The sequence below is a fragment of the Delphinus delphis genome, chromosome 7 (assembly GCF_949987515.2).
Source record: "Delphinus delphis chromosome 7, mDelDel1.2, whole genome shotgun sequence".
Lineage (NCBI taxonomy): Eukaryota > Metazoa > Chordata > Mammalia > Artiodactyla > Delphinidae > Delphinus > Delphinus delphis.
In genome coordinates, this window is record NC_082689.1 from 66,104,778 (window position 1) to 66,120,928 (window position 16,151).

The 16,151-nt window shown below is 39.4% G+C and overlaps 1 protein-coding gene across 1 annotated transcript in view; it reads right to left on the minus strand.

The window, feature by feature from the left end:
* Nucleotides 1–1,061: 1,061 nt before the first annotated feature.
* CSRNP3 (cysteine and serine rich nuclear protein 3) overlaps nt 1,062–16,151 on the minus strand; it is a 69,361-nt gene continuing 54,271 nt past the window's right edge. The window contains exons 3-4 of the mRNA XM_060015688.2: nt 4,451–4,747; nt 1,062–2,417 (exon numbers count right to left, since the gene is read on the minus strand). Coding sequence (XP_059871671.1) covers nt 1,380–2,417; nt 4,451–4,747 — 1,335 coding nt within the window. The 3' untranslated portion in view covers nt 1,062–1,379. The remainder of the gene's footprint in view (nt 2,418–4,450; nt 4,748–16,151) is intronic.

Consider the following 16,151-nt stretch of genomic DNA (forward strand, 5'->3'; position numbering starts at 1 on the left):
ATCTAAAGGCGGGGAGTGCATGTTTTATTTCTATCTGTCCCCTTTAATAAGAGAACATGAGGTAATTAGAAAGTATTCAATGCATTCTGGACTGTTCTGCTAATTGTCCCAGGCAAGAGAAATCAAAATGCTTCAGAAAAGTAAGGCCTAGTTGAGTATTTGGGTAGAGGCCCCCCCTTCAATCAGCTAGTCACTAAATGGAAATTTCATTATACGCTCATTGTGTAGAGATGGATTGATCACGCTGTAGAAAAAGGCTGGTTGCTGAGGTTCTGTCTCTTCCGTGTTTTCTCGGCCTCCTCTGCTTTTACCGAGTTAGGTCTTGAGAGTGGTGAAGGAAAACAGGTCATTTTTCCTTCATAAAGTATCACTGGGTGATTCCTCTATTTAATTATATGAACCTTATAATAGTTACAGATTAAAAAATGTTTTTTTAAAATTTTTCATCTCAAAGAGTTCTTAGTCCCCACCCCTCACAAGGTACCATGAAGGGGCACTAAAGTGCATTTTGATGCAGGGGAGTAGAGTTTGAAGGTGCTGTCCAAGCTAAGAACCAAGATGATGCTGTTTAAAAAAGAAAGGCAATTCCTTCTACCTCCATCTCTGGAGTCAACTGAGGGAGGGCAATGAACTAGACCCTCACCAGAGGATTGTCCTAACTGTTAACTTTAGAGAAAACTGTGTAAGGACCTGCACATATAGACTCATTTATTTGTCCAAAATAGCAAAAATAGGCCTATTTCACCCTTAAGAAAGTACTTGCAAATTTGATCAGACACGATCATAAAAATGTGAATGGATTCCAGAGGCTATCCATGTGGGCATGCTTGGTGGTACTAACTATGTGTCTTCAGCTTAAAAGAACATGCTGCTGTTCGTTTTCATCAAAACATGACTTCTAACTACCATAAATAAAATACGCATGGAACAATTAAATCTTTTTCTTACAATAATTACTTTTACATTAAAAAGTCACCATCATCTTCAGATATATCGAAAATTAGGACTCTAAATCTTATTATTTCCCAGTCTTAGTTAACAATCTTGCACAGGCCCGATAATCCAAAACTTGGAGCTCTGATCTACACAGCTTGGCAGGTTTCACACAGTTTCACAGGTAGGCAACTGTGAGATATGCTTTTTTAAAATTAGCATTTTCTATCAAAACAGTCTGAAATCGTTTAAAACCCTCATAGAGACTGCATTTGTGCAACGGCACAGTCACGTAGCTAGAAGGGAGAAAACAAAATACAGTCTGGAAGATTCACCACGGTCCAAGTTTTCTTGGTCCTCAGCTGAAACCACGATGAGCCCAGGAAATCCAATTAAATACAGTGCTTTACACAGGAGAAGAGTTGGTCCAAGAATAACTTAAGCTACTAAACAGGGACAGTCTCCACCACGGGCGATTTGATGCACTCTTCATGCAATCTGCTCTTTTCTGCGAGGCTCAAAGAATCTTCAGCAGGATGCTCTGAAATGTGACTGTCCCCATTCAATGCAGAGCCAAACCCTTCCTGGGAGGGGCCTTTCAAGTATGAGTGAAATTCCACTTGAGGATGATTGGACCTGTGTTCGGGATATAAGCTATTGCAGGGCACACCGCTGTCGTTTTCCGAAGAGGAGCAGCAAACGATGACAGAGGGGTTGGCAGCTGGGTAGTGGGAGGCGCCGTACGCCTCTTCCGCTTGTCGGGCATAGTCCACGAATTGCTCCGGGGTCATGGTGTAAGGCACCAGCGAGAGGGCACCGCTTTTGACAGTCTCTCTTTCCGAGTAGTTCTCGGGGATCTGGTTGGGAGTTCCTGGAATGTGGCTGTCTATTTGGTAATAGAGGGTAGAAGAGTTGGCATAAAAGGGAGCGCTTTTCGCGTGGCTTTCGTGGACGGCCGTGCCATCGGAGTAACAAAGGACGGAAGGAAGAGGGACCCCTTCGGCATGGGGACCCAAAGCTTCCACGAAACTGTCCCCTTTCTCGTCGTCGTCCTCCTCTTCCTCCTCGTCGTCCTCGTCTTCCTCCTCGTCTGACTCGCTGGGGGCCAAGCTTTGGGTGCTGGAGTCCGTGACTCCGCTGCAGAAGCTGCTACCGTCCTCCTCTTCCTCTCCTTGGCAATCTAATTCCTCCGCCGACTGCAGGTGCAGCACTGCAGCCTGGGGTTCCGTTTCAATCTCAAAATTGTCTGCGATGGAATATCCGACGGAGTGAGCCACAGGGCCCATGGAACTACTGTGGGCACTTATCTCCCCGTGGCAGCCGTTCAGCGTGGGGATTTGCTGCTCTCGGTTTTTCTCCAGTTCAAGTTTCATTATTGTGTGCAAAAAGTGAGTCCGGACACGGATAGGATTAAATTCAATTCTACCTGCTGTGTTACTACATCCTTCTTTAGTGCAGCCACATGGGAAAGACATTCGATCCACCTTGGAGGGAAGAACACAGATTAGCCCCCTGGAACTCTTACAAATCAAATAAAAATCCAGTACCTCAGGGCAAAGCCTTTGAAATCTGGGATGACTTAAACCCACTTACGCCAGAACAAACGACAATCAAACTGCAGACAGAAACAAAAAGGGAAGTGAAGGCTTAGAACATGAGTTAACCTAATTTTAAACCCATACTCGAAATAAAAATGAGTTATGGTGTGTAGTTTTGTTCATTTATCCCTCCTGTGCTTTCTTTACTTCTGTCGCCATTCTCCGTTTCCCTCTTCTCTCCATCCCATTAATTTTGCTCCCATTTTTTTCAATGCTTGTCCTTTCCCCAAGCTCCCTTTTTTTCTGCTGCATGCCAGCTCACAGGCTCAGTTTGAAACAAACTTACTGCCCTCATCCCCACCTGCTATTTTTAGTCTAAATGACATGACATTCCTCATTCTAGCCAGGAGTTTTTCTTTGCTTATTATAAAATGAACTTCTCTGCCCAAGGTGTCCATATTGACACCACCTTAGTATCAAGCAGTGTGACAATTCACTCTCATTGGTGTACCTTCTCATTCTTTCGGATCCTTGGTAGGTGATGCACGTACGCAACTGCAGGCTGCGATGCGTACGCACATTCATGACGGTGACTGGTGGATTTCTGTTTAGTTGCTGGCTCCCCGGCCTTCCCTACCCCTCCCTTAGACTACAAGCTTTGGGAGAGAAGGAGATGTTCATTTAATCAATATCCCATGATTATTCGAGGGTTTGGACTCTGTAGATAGAGTGATTAGGTTCAGCAAGTGTTGTTGGACTGAGCTCTTCACTCAGGTGATGAGTGGAATTCTGGGCAATCTAAGGGACTCCTAAGATATTGGCTGGCTTAGATTCCGCCTTTATGCAGACCAGAGCACAGGCAACCAGACAGAACTTGCCCTTCTTTCCACCTTATCCAAGCATGGGGTATTTCCCACGCAAGAGAGGGGAAAGTGGATTCTAGCACAGTCATCCCGGTTCCCACAAAAGTAGTAGCAGATGTCGAGCCAGAATCTATAGCTACTTTCTTACCTGTGATTCCAGTTTCTGTGAATCTACCTCAAGCAACTGTTCAGCTGATAAGAACTGTCCTCTCCTTTTGTCTGCCTGAGAGGCTCTTATTGAAAAAGTTGAGTTTCTGCATACAATAAAAACCCCTAACTAATCATGGCGCACCAATGATATAGATGGATAGGAACCTGAGAGGCATCTAGTTCAGGGGTTGGTAAGCTCTTTTTTTGTAAAAAGGCCAGAGAATAATTATTTTAGCCTTTGTGGGCCATACAGTCTCTGCGACAACGACTCAAGCTCTGCTGTAGAAGTATGAAAGCAGTTATAGGCAACATGTAAACACACACAAAAAATACATGGCTGTGCTTCAATAAAACTTTACTTACAAAAACAGGGCAGCAGGCTAGATCTGACCTGTGAGTTATCATTTCCCAACCCCTGACCTAGCCCAGCCCATTCATTTTAGAAGTGGAAAAACGGAACCCAGTAAGTTTACCTGACTTGCCAATTTCACATCGTGGCAAAAGGCAGAGCCAGGAGGAAAACTCAGTTTTCTTAAGTCCCAGTCTAGTAATTTTCCCACTAATCTACACTACCTCTAAGCAATCATCATTTTATACCCCATGGATGGATCAGAGAATACAAACTTTAAATGTCAGGGATGTCATGATCTCCCTGAATGCTTGTAAGAAGACAAAATAAGTTTGCATAATAAATGAATCCAAGAGCAAACAATTTCAACTGACAACTGCAGCTTGGATTGCCTTTCACACTATACCATATACATACATACATATATATATATATATATTACATATACCCCTAAATGTTATTGAATTAGTTTTTCTCTCTTCTTGAATCATGTGTCTTGCCTTACCCCAGAATTTTCCTCCACGTGTGGGAAACTTTATTACATGGAACACAACTGCCTCTTTAGGGGTTGGTGTATAATGTCATGCCTTCGGATTCCTTGAAATCCCAATCCTTACCTGACACTTAATGCCTGCCAGGCTGCAGGTACACGTTTCTGGATCACAGAACACCCGGCAGTCACAGCCACAGTCCTCTCGAGATAGGCGGATGGCTCGTAGCTCATGCTTTTCCTCCACATCAATCTTTTTCACCCCAGAGGCCCGCAGCAGTGCTCTCCGTTTTTTTGTTGGCAGGGGTTGGAGAAAGAAGTACTCGTCTACCTCGGTGTTGTCTAAATCGATATCATCATCAGAAATGTCATCCACTGTAAGAGTGCTAGCTTCTTCAGATTCCACGGTGCCATTCTTCGTCATCTAGAAATACAAAGCAGCAAAAAAGAGACTTAGCATGGACAGGGTCTAAAATCCCTACTTCTGCACTTGGTAAGAATGAAGCTATTATATAACATTATGTCCCCATAATCCATAAGTGTTTGTGGATAGGTGTGGGAGATTAAGAGGCATAAACTTCCAGTTACAAAATAAATGATTCATAGGGATGAAGAAAATGTTTGTGAGTCAAACCATTTCCTTTTACTTTTCTCTTTAGAGAAATTACAGGAAGGAAAATGAATGCATCAAAATGATAGGCTTTTAAATGGACACAAGACTTGTTAATTGGAACTCTTAACCTCTTAATGTTAGGAGGTATAGTTGCTGGAGCTTTCAGCCTGCGCGATGTGAAAAAGGCCAGAGGTTACAGATGCCCATCAGTGAAAGCTATTGTTAGACTCAGTTTGTGATGGGCAGATTTGATGTTGGAATAAATGTGTCCTTGTTCAGAGGTGATAGCATCTTAGCGGAAGCTACTGCCACCTAAATAAGCAAACATGTCCTTGAAATAACAACCCTGTCTTTTGGGCTCCAGAGAAACTATGTACTAGGAAGTAAAGTTTTGCTGTCCTGTGCTGTTGGGATTACAAACACGGTTTCCCTACAGAATGTTCCATGAACGAGAGCTTGATATGACGCACTTAGTCAGGTCACTGTGCTCTCAGTAAGACAAGGAGCAGAGGGCAGCGTGGCAGGCTCTTGCCAACAGGCAACCCAAACAATGAACTCCTCCCTCGAAGGAGTTCATAGGAAACTGCCCAGAGCAATACCTTCCACATAATAGCACCTGTGGACGACTGTGTCTCATACCCATAACTTTTCTGCTTCTGTGTATATTTCTTTTCTAAATTAATTTCACCCATCGGGAAACCCTGAGTCAGTATTTCACTTCTTACTGCCATATCACCACATAATGTATTTTCTTCATGAAAAAACATTTAGAAAGAGACATTTCCTCTGAATATAAGCAAGAACTATATTCTGGGAAGCAGCACAGGAATAAATGAAGAAACTCAGAGATTATTCAAGGAAGTTCTAGATAGGGAAGCTATTTTGATTCTTTAAGTTTTATATGTATCACTTCATGAACTTCATTAACTGCAATTATTACTATGCCTTTTGATCTTAATAACAATTCAGTTATTACACAGTTAAAATACCCTGGTGACACCAGACATCAGTTTCTTATCTTCCTAGGAAAAATCCTATATTTAGATAAGAATATTTATTACTGACCAAAAATCCCAACCTGGACAACTCTGAATGTATTGAAAAACAAAGAGAAGACTGATTTTTGCCCTCAGGTAGAGGAAACAACACAGTAGCAAGTGTATATTAAAATATATTGCAAAGGGTCCCTGAAATGCATTGTCAAAAGCTACTAATTTATGTATTTTTTTATATTTCAGAGCTTAAATCTGTGTTCCTATAAAGTTGGGCATTTCCTTTTATTGGGTTTTGTTTCTTGGTGTGATCTGTAATTTATTTCCTTCCTTGGAATTTCTTTATAAATGTATTGGTTAAGCTGTTTTCATTTTTCTGTGATGTCCACTAACAGTAACTGGTAACATCACAAAAACAACAAAAAACTTCATTTCATATCAACAGGGTTTGATTTTTTAAAAAATAATGGTTGCTCTCATATAATACATGAAATCTAAAAATCAACAAAAAGTAAGACTTCAGCAAACATTTAAAAACATGACAATTTTTAAGGCAACATGACTAACCAAATGGCATCTAAGAATGAAAAAGAAACAACTGTATCTCAAATAAACTACAGATGATGCTTATTCCAATACCGTATGATCCCACTCCTGGGCATATATCTGGAGAAAACTCTAATTCGAAAAGATACATGCACCCCAGTGTTCACAGCAGCACTATTTACAATAGCCAAGACATGGAAGCGACCTAAGTGTCATTGACAGATGAATTGATAAAGAAGATATATAAACACACACACACACACACACATATATACATACACATATATGTGATGGAATATTACTCAGCCATGAAAAAGGATGAAATAATGCCATTTGTAGCAATGTGGATAGACCTAGAGATTATCATACTAAGTGAAGTCAGACAAAGACAAACATCATATGAAATTGCTTATATGTGGAATCTAAAACATGATACAAATGAACTTATTTACAAAAGAGAAATAGACTCACAGACAGAAAGGAAATTTATGATTACCAAAGGGGAAAGGGGAGGGGAGGGATAAATTAGGAGTTTGGGATTAAAATACACACACTACTATATACAAAATAGATAACCAACAAGGACCTACTATATAGCACAGGGAACTATACTCAATATCTTGTAATAACCTATAATGGAAAAGAATCTGAAAAAGATATATCTATATATACATATATATATATGAAGATATATATACATATTCAGTTACATATATATATAAACTGAATCACTTTGCTGTATACCTGAAACTAACACATTGTAAATCAACCATATTTCAATAAAAATTAAAAAAATACAATAAAACAATTCTTCACTCATAAAAAAACAAATATAAGAGCCCTTAGAAATAAAATCTGCATTTCTTATTCCCACACTTAAATTACAATAAACAGTTTCATTTTTAAATAAAAATTCAATTAAGAATCTAAAAGTCCTTGATACACAGCTAGCTACATACTGTTCTTACTCTTGTTCAAGAACCCACAAGGGCCCTAATTTAGATTTTCAAAAAAATCTCACATTATCATTGAAGTGATCTGGCAAGGTTTTCTCCTCATCTATCCAATATCATCTCTGCCATTTCTAGTGAAGACTGGAAATATTCTAGTTCAACCCGGTTAATTGGCTTATCTCTTTGTCCTCACGGTTTCTGGTTTGGTTACATAACCACTGACAGATACTATTCTCTGCTGTCCCCTTGGAAGTCCTTCCCCAGCCCTCTCCTCCAGGATATGCCCATTTGCCCCTTTAAAACGCAGACCAAACCTATCGAGTTTAAATGCTCCTTTAAATCAGAGTATTACATACATTATTTTCAAATGCATTTTTCTATATTAGAGCAACGGGGCAATAAGTCAATGAGCTCTCTATTTCTGTCCATCAACTCATGTTCATCATGCTTTCAAGATCTTGTACAACAAACTCTAGGGAGTCTTCCATGATTTCCTCATCTGTTTTTGCTGACTCCTTTACCCCACTGGCCCATCTTCACAAGAATATTTATTTTGTACATTTTGTCTCTTTGACATGAGTGATACCTATAAATGTCTTCTTCCTATCTCAAAATAGAATCACTGAATTTTCAGATGTTAGTTCATCAAATACAGCCTCCTTATTTTATGCATTACTGAGGCTCAGATTAATTGTGTCCCCTCCAAGACATGCTTATAGAACCTAATTCCCTGACCCCTATTCTAGCATGCTTTTCCCTGTGTAAAACAGATAGATTCCAAGTTTTCAATGGTACCTAATGCAGTACAGGGACTGTAATGTGGAGTTAAACCTCAATGTGTCTAACAAGCTATTTTGTTTACAAAATAAATACATACAGAGTAACCAGCATATTCAAAGGAATGCTCTCTTTTGAAGTAGATTCCTTAGAAGCCAGTCTGGGATTTGGACGATTTCTATCTCAGTGTTCTTTTCCCAAAGAACACTGCCTTTCCAAGAGCTCAAACAAAGCTTGCCAAAAATGTGGTTTAAGGAGACCACCAAAGGATCCTGACCTTCAAGCCTGCTTGTGTGTGTGTGTGTGTGTGTGTGTGTGTGTGTGTGTGTGAGAGAGAGAGAGAGAGAGAGAGAGAGAGAGAGAGAAAAGAAGAGAGATTGGAGCTGGAGGTGAAAGAAAGGTGAGAGAATCATACATGAGACGATAATAGTAACAGTTCTGAATCTGTGTGTCACTGCTGCAAGCACTTTACCTGCGTTTACTCACTGACCATCACAAAAATCTCATGAAGTAGATATCAGCATTCTACCCATTTAACTGATGGGGAAACTGAGGCACAGGAATGCTAAATAACTTGTCCAAGATCATAAGCAGTGAGGTGTGTACCACATCAGAATCCTAAATATTTAACTCTACAGCTTGGGTTCTTAACTGTCTTGATAATTATATAGACATACTTTTTATATATTGAATATATATTCAGTGATCTTTTGTGCTTATTTTACATTAGGCTCTAAGTGTGTTGGTGCACAAGACATGGGTCTTGAAATCAATGGATTAGAGTAAAGAGAAGAGGAATCTAGTAATTTCAATCCAATTTATAAGGATTTCCTAGCTGAGCTTGAACACAAGGCATTGAAACCATGCAGGAGGGCCACCTTGAGGTGGGGCTGGTGATGGGGTGAGGAGGGTAGACTTTCACACCTAAGCTTGAATCTGAAGGTGGAGTAGCAGTTAGCTGAACAGGTGGAGGCAGAAGGTATTCCCCACTGAGCAACAACAGCTTCAAAGGCCTGAGATGGGACAGAGCATGCATTCGTTGGCTTGCAAATTAGCCAGACTGGCTGAACTTTTGTGACATCACTTCCTGTCTTGATCCATAAGCAAAAAACAAAAAAAGTAAATAAACATTAGGTTTTCAGAAAGTAGCATCTCCCTTCCCCTGCCTTAGCCATTTTACAGGTGAAAAGTAATGACTTAACTCATAATTTGATTTAGTGATCCTTATCTTATTTTATATTTATCTCACATATATGTGCATTTATTTATACTGTATTGGAAGTATCTTAAGGGGTGTGTGTGTGTGTGTGTGTGTGTGTGTGTGTACTTGCTTTGTTCCAATGATGCTACTTAAGATAGGACTTAGTTCTTGAGCCACTGGGTAAACTTGTCCAGACTCACTCTACAAATGAAAGGACTATAACTTTTCTTAAACCGAATTGAAACATCTTACTTTTGCAAATCTGTCTGATATGTACTGTTACGTATGAGTAAACAGTTCCCAAAGCGCAACAGAGTAAAACCTTTGCCCATCTAAATACATTTGCGGGATGGGACACATTACACATTACTGTCAGAATCGGCAGAGTGATTCTCAGACTATCCTGAATCAAGTACCAGGTCAGGCGGGGGAGTGAGTGAGTGTGGGGGGGAGGGGATTATCAACTCAGCATTCAATCTTTTGTGTTTTTTTTTGGCTATAGCATGTAGTGGATATATTCCATTGTAAATTCCTACAAGATGAACTTTTTGATGAATTAAGTGCTTGAAGAAACTAATTTAGTGCAAAATGATTATGGAGAGGGAAACAATACTGAAAATGTGGATGGACTATAATGCTGAAAACAAAACAAAATAAAACCCACAGAAATAAAAACACTTCCCTTCAGTGGTTAAAAGGTGTTCTTAGTAATAAAATCTCCTGGTTATTACAAAGTTCTTAACACATGTAACAATGACAGTGGAAACAAGAATGTGAAAGAATAATTCAATTCCACAAACACTGATTCCTGCCTATTATAATGATGATGATCTGTATAATGAGTGGGCCAAGCTATCATATACTGAAAACAAGGTACTGAACTCCCTCCATACTTTATATAAATTATCTCACCTGATTTGCAAACAATCTTAGGAAGTATTTTTGCAGTTGAGAAAACTGGAGCTTTTGTTTTTGGTTTTGTTTTGCAACAGTGCTTTTTTCTTTTTTTTAAAATTGATCTTTATTGGAGTATAATTGCCTCACAATACCGTGTTAGTTTCTGTTGTACACCAAAGTGAATCAGCCACATGCATACATATGTCCCCATATCCCCTCCCCTTTGAGCCTCCCTCCCATTCTCCCTATCCCACACCCCTAGGTCATCACAAAGCATGGAGCTGACCTCCCAGTGCTATGCTGCTGCTTCCCACTAGCTAACTATTTTACATTCGGTAGTGTATATATGTCGATGCTACTGCCACTTGGCCCCAGCTTCCCCCTCCCACCCCGTGTCCTCAAGTCCATTCTCTATGTCTACAGCTTTATTCCTGCCCTGCAACTAGGTTCCTCAGTACCATTTCTCTTTTTTTTTTTTTTTAGATTCCATATATATGCCTTCGAATACGGTATTTGGAGAAAACTGGAGCCTTGAGAAGATAATTTGCCAACGTCTAGTTACATAGATAATTAGTGATTGCACTGAGAATCAAACTCAGGTCTATTTGACTCCAAAGCTTGAGCCAGGCTCACGAGACCAGTTTGGAGTTAAAATTCTTAGAGTAATAGGAAACCTGTATGGAAGAAAAGGATATGGTTGCAGCCACGCTCTAAGAGCTGATCTCAGCACGGCAGGGCAGGAGGCAAAGAGCAGACAAGCTTCCTTATAATTAGCTCATTCAGAAATAAAAAAATATATGACTCATATACAGAGAACAGGAGCTCAAAAAAGAAGACAGGAAGCCAGCTGAAGATATGACATTCTCACCAGTTAGCATTTCCTTTGAGTTTTTATTTTGTGGGCTTGCGGAGGTGTTCTTTCTAATAGATATGCCAGCAAAAGAAGCTGGTCCAAGTGACAGCTACCACTGTTGAAATAATGTTACTTTTGATTTCCTCAGCTGACTTTTAACTCTTTTACCCTGGCCTGCGTTTAATCAGCATAGTATGCTGCCTAATTTTGTAGTAATATATTAGTGTTGGTAATTGGTTTTATGTATACCTCCCTCATTCATTCTACTGTGAATACATTGAGAACAAGGACCATATCTGTCTTGCTCATAATTCTGTCTCCAGCACTGTGTTAACTGCAACCTCATACTAATTGATTAATAAATATTTTTGAATGAATGAATGAATATCCTTAATCACTATGCTATGCTGCCAGCCGCTGTATTAGGTATCAGGGTTTACACATGTATAACAGTGCTTCCATCTAAGTAGCTTCTAGTCTGCTGGGGAGATGACCATGTAACAAATATGATACAGTGTGGCAAGTTCAATAAAATGTATGAGCAAGTTATAGAAGCAGTGGGAAGGAGGAAATGATTGACAAATAAAATGGGAGGGGAGGTACAAAGACACAAAGTAGAATTATTTACTTCTTATTCTGATTCCACAGTCTCTATCAAGGAGAAAGACCTTTAAACAAGAAATGGGAAAACAGCTAGGAAGGATTTCATGTAAAAACAAGAGGTGGGAGAGAGTGAAAGAGTACTCAGCTGTTTTATGTAAGAATACCCAGGCCCAGGGTATTCATGTTTTAGAGCAATGAAAAAGCTTAAAGTTATGATTGCTCAGTCAAATATCTGTGAAGAGTCATAGGGAAAGGAATTAAAAGGTAGTCAAAATGCAAGTGAATTATTATTTTAAAAAGTGCTAATTCTAGGGCTTCCCTGGTGGCGCAGTGGTTGAGAGTCTGCCTGCCAATGCAGGGGTCACGGGTTCGTGTCCCGGTCCGGGAAGATCCCACATGCCGCAGAGCGGCTGGGCCCGTGAGCCATGGCCGCTGAGCCTGTGCATCCGGAGCCTGTGCTCCGCAACGGGAGAGGTCACAACAGTGAGAGGCCCGCGTATCGCAAAAAAAAAGAAAACTAAAAAAAATAAATAAATAAAAATAAAAAGTGCTAATTCTAGATAAAATTCCAGAAAAGATGATTTAAACAGATGGTCTGTACATGTGAAAAGAGGGAACAGTGACTGTTGCCTGGGCTCACTAGGGAGAAAATGTCCATTTGTCAAATTAAAGCCCATGAAGAATCTTAATATATAAAACAGACAAAAGCAAGAGTGAGGCACCCAGAGCCCTGACCCCACGGAACATAATTAGAAAACCAGTGATCTAGTCTTGAGATTCTCTGACAAAATTTCTTATGTTCTGTACATGGAAGGATGGAATACAAGATGATTAATAAGGGTATGGTTGAATGCATGGATTTTTAGTTAGTTGAAACGTTGAAAATGTTTCAAAGAACAGCGATGCTCGGCTCCTTTGCACCACCAATGAGGGATGTGGCACCTACACATCCTATCGGCAGCGGTGACCCACCTGGCAAGGAATCTCCAGGGAGGTCGCTGTGGGGTGGTGACAGGAAAGTCTCCCCCTTTTCCTCTTGAGGGTCACTACTCTGAGAGGGTATCCTGAACTTGGCCCTGTCTTGTTAAATATAGTTTTTAAATAATATATTGGATGGATAACTAAAAGGCAGGCTAATCATATCTTCAGATGACAAGATTAGGTTCATTAAAATAGAAAACAAAACTTTATTGATCCTTCTCTGTACACCATGTCTAGCGCTGAAGAGGATTCTTGCCCAGGAGACGTTAAAATGTTTTAATTTATGTAATGATGCAGACCTGATTTACCTGGGTTTTGTGTGTTTGCTTGCTTGTTTTTTGTTTGTTGTTGTTGTTTTACTTACCACCAGCATAATATGAACAAAAAAATTGATTAAGGTCCAGAAAGCTACTGTACCTTTAGTGTATACTGTGGATAGAGTATCCACGACTTGGGAGAATGTAATGTAACATACTGAACAAATCTCACTAGGAGTACAATGTCCAGATCGAGTACCATATTGTGAGGTGGACATAAATAAATAGCATTATATCCAGAAGAAGGTAACCAAGGCCATAAAGTGTCTGAAAAACAGCAGGATTAGTGAAAAGAACTAGGGATGTTTAATCTTATAGAACAGAGACACATGGAGCCCATCCATATAGCCTATTATCAAACATTTGCGTGTCCATCAACACTGCTTTCCAACACTTGGAGTTTGGAGAACTGGGACAAGATTTATTCTACGTCCTTAGAGGCCAGAATTAGGGTCAAAAGGTATAATTAGATGATAGCAGTTTGATCAACAGAAAGAAGAGCTTTCTAACAATTTACAGCTACAAAATGGAATTGGCTTTCTCAAAAAGCAGTGTGCTTTTATATATAGTAGTGTATATATGTTAATCCCAACCTCCTAATTTATCCCTCCCCCCTTTTCCTCTTTGGTAACCATAATCAACTATGCTACAATAAAATTTTTTAAAAATCAGTGTGCTTTGGGTTGCCGGAGATGTATAGTAAGGGGCTGGATATACAAATCTGCATATGTATTTGATGAAAGGAATTCCTGGTTACATGCTACGAGCTGGATAGATAACCTGGTCATTAAGGTCTCTGGCAAACTGAAGTAAAACATTCATATCATTTTGACATTCAGTCAAATCTTATAGTATAATTCTTTGGCTCATTAGTTGTTAATTGCAGGTGGCAAATTGGAACCAGATTAATCATGTCCTTGAAATGTTAGGTTGTTTTGTCAGCTAATAAATATTTCAACAACCTGAATTTACAATGAGTCTTTGGTTTACATATCGCCCCAAAAGTCACCAGAAAAGATGATAATATCAACAATAAGACATATAAATTTTTCATACATTCCTTTATCCTCCCTTCTGGTTCAGACAAACTTTGTCTCTTTTAGCAGCAGCTAATAAGCTAAATGAATCCAAGAGTGTGGCTGATAAATATTTAACAACTGGGTCTCTGAAAAAAAAAGGGAGGGGTGTTTCTAATTTGTTGTCGAATTTGTTTGTCTAATTGTGCTGTTAGTTTTGTGTTTGGCAAGTCGTACGGTGTGAATACTCCCATCGTGGGTGATTTTGAGCTACCACGGGGAAGAGATGAGACAATCCTCTTTAGTGAAGAATTTTTACAAGCTGGCTACAGACACCGCTGCATGAACCCCATATTTTAACCAGGAGAATCAGTTCAACAGATTTCTCCTCAATGAGAAGATCAATGTTTACTGTACAGGAAGAATGTAGAGATGTGATTACATATGCTTAAGTTTTCCATTTAAATGAAAATGCCAGCAATATTTTGAAAGAACCTATTCTTAAATATATTGCATTTGCTCAGGGCTGAAGCCCAGTCTCTCAGGATGCATCGCTTTGGTTAGGTGTGTCTTCTCTGTTCTTGTCAAAATAGGCTGTACATGTGACATGGCAAATGGAAATCAGAGTTTTGCATTCAGTGTTGGAGCAGGCCTCCACTGAGGGTTGCATTCTGGAAGCACTGGTGCTACGTATGCTCCTGAGTAATCTCTACAGAGGCTGACAAAGAAGTTCTGTAGGAATAAGTGGAGCTTAAGACTACCAAGATCAGCAGATTCTGACCCGTCTAATAAGAACTGTGGTATAAGGAAACAGTTAAAACCACATCCCCAAATTTTGAAACTATAGGTTAGAGATATTTGGTGTCAACCACCTCTCACAAACCTCTAATCCCTCCTATCTCCTAGGTATTTAAGAACTTTACCTGTAGGTTAGTTAAATCACAAGACTCTTAAGAGGATACAAGGGGCAGGGCTGGGGGTGAAGAGGAAGAATTATAATATTGTACAGGTAAATTTCTAAATGAATAACACACAGTCATAAATCTAAGATTTGGGGCGAAGGAGATTTAGATAGAGATATTTTCAAGGTTGCTCCTTAAAGGAAGAGTCACCATCTGGTAACTTTTTTTATGAAGAAAGACAGCAAACAACCAAGCATTAGTCAAGGGACACATGAGAAAACTGTATAGCTTTGGAAAACCTCTGGAAATGGTACAAGAGTAGAGAAAGGCTTGATCTTAGAAAGGAGAGGAAAAACAATCGATGTTGAAAAAACATTAAGAAAGAGAGTCCAGTGAAAGCTGTGAAAACTAAGGTACATTTCCTACACCAAGGTAGTAGAATCCAGTAAGATATAACCCCAGAGGCAATTCGAATGCCAAGGCTCTTTTGAAACATATAAATAGCCCCCTAATGCATTTTACAGACCCATGTGAAATGGGAATAAAGTCTAATGTAATTGTTCAACAATGTGGTGCAGATGATGAAATCTAAGTACTTAATTTGGAAAAAAGTATAGTATTAAGATGACTGCATTGATTACTGTGAAGAGTACAACATGTCTGAATGGGTTTGACAGGAAAAAAGTACTGTGCGCTGTAATTTAGAAATCTAAAGCTAGTTATTTCTTCTAGAAACATGCACTTTATTCAATATGCTTTCTCTATTAATTGTTTCTAGGTAATGTTTGGAACACCAATGCCAACAACAAAAAAGACACACTTGAACCCCCCAAATAAAATTGGATTTGTTCTACAAATCTAATTGCATATATTATTTCTTAATATATTTAACTCATAATTTGATTAAGAGATGAATCACTAAATAAGAAGACATTTTACAATGAAGAGCTAAATTTCTATCTTATTTTGTTTCCAAAGAAGCATCAAGAAACATCAAGATGCGTGTCTGTGTTCTTTTTACTAACCTTTCACTATGAAGGCCCCATGGGAGGAGGTGTTGTTGTATAAATGGGCTCACTATTTAGAACCTAGAGAGACACCCTGGAAAGACGCACAGGTAGAATGGAAAGAGAAACTTCTTACTCTTCTGGGGCTGTTGATTCTGAAGTAAGTAGGA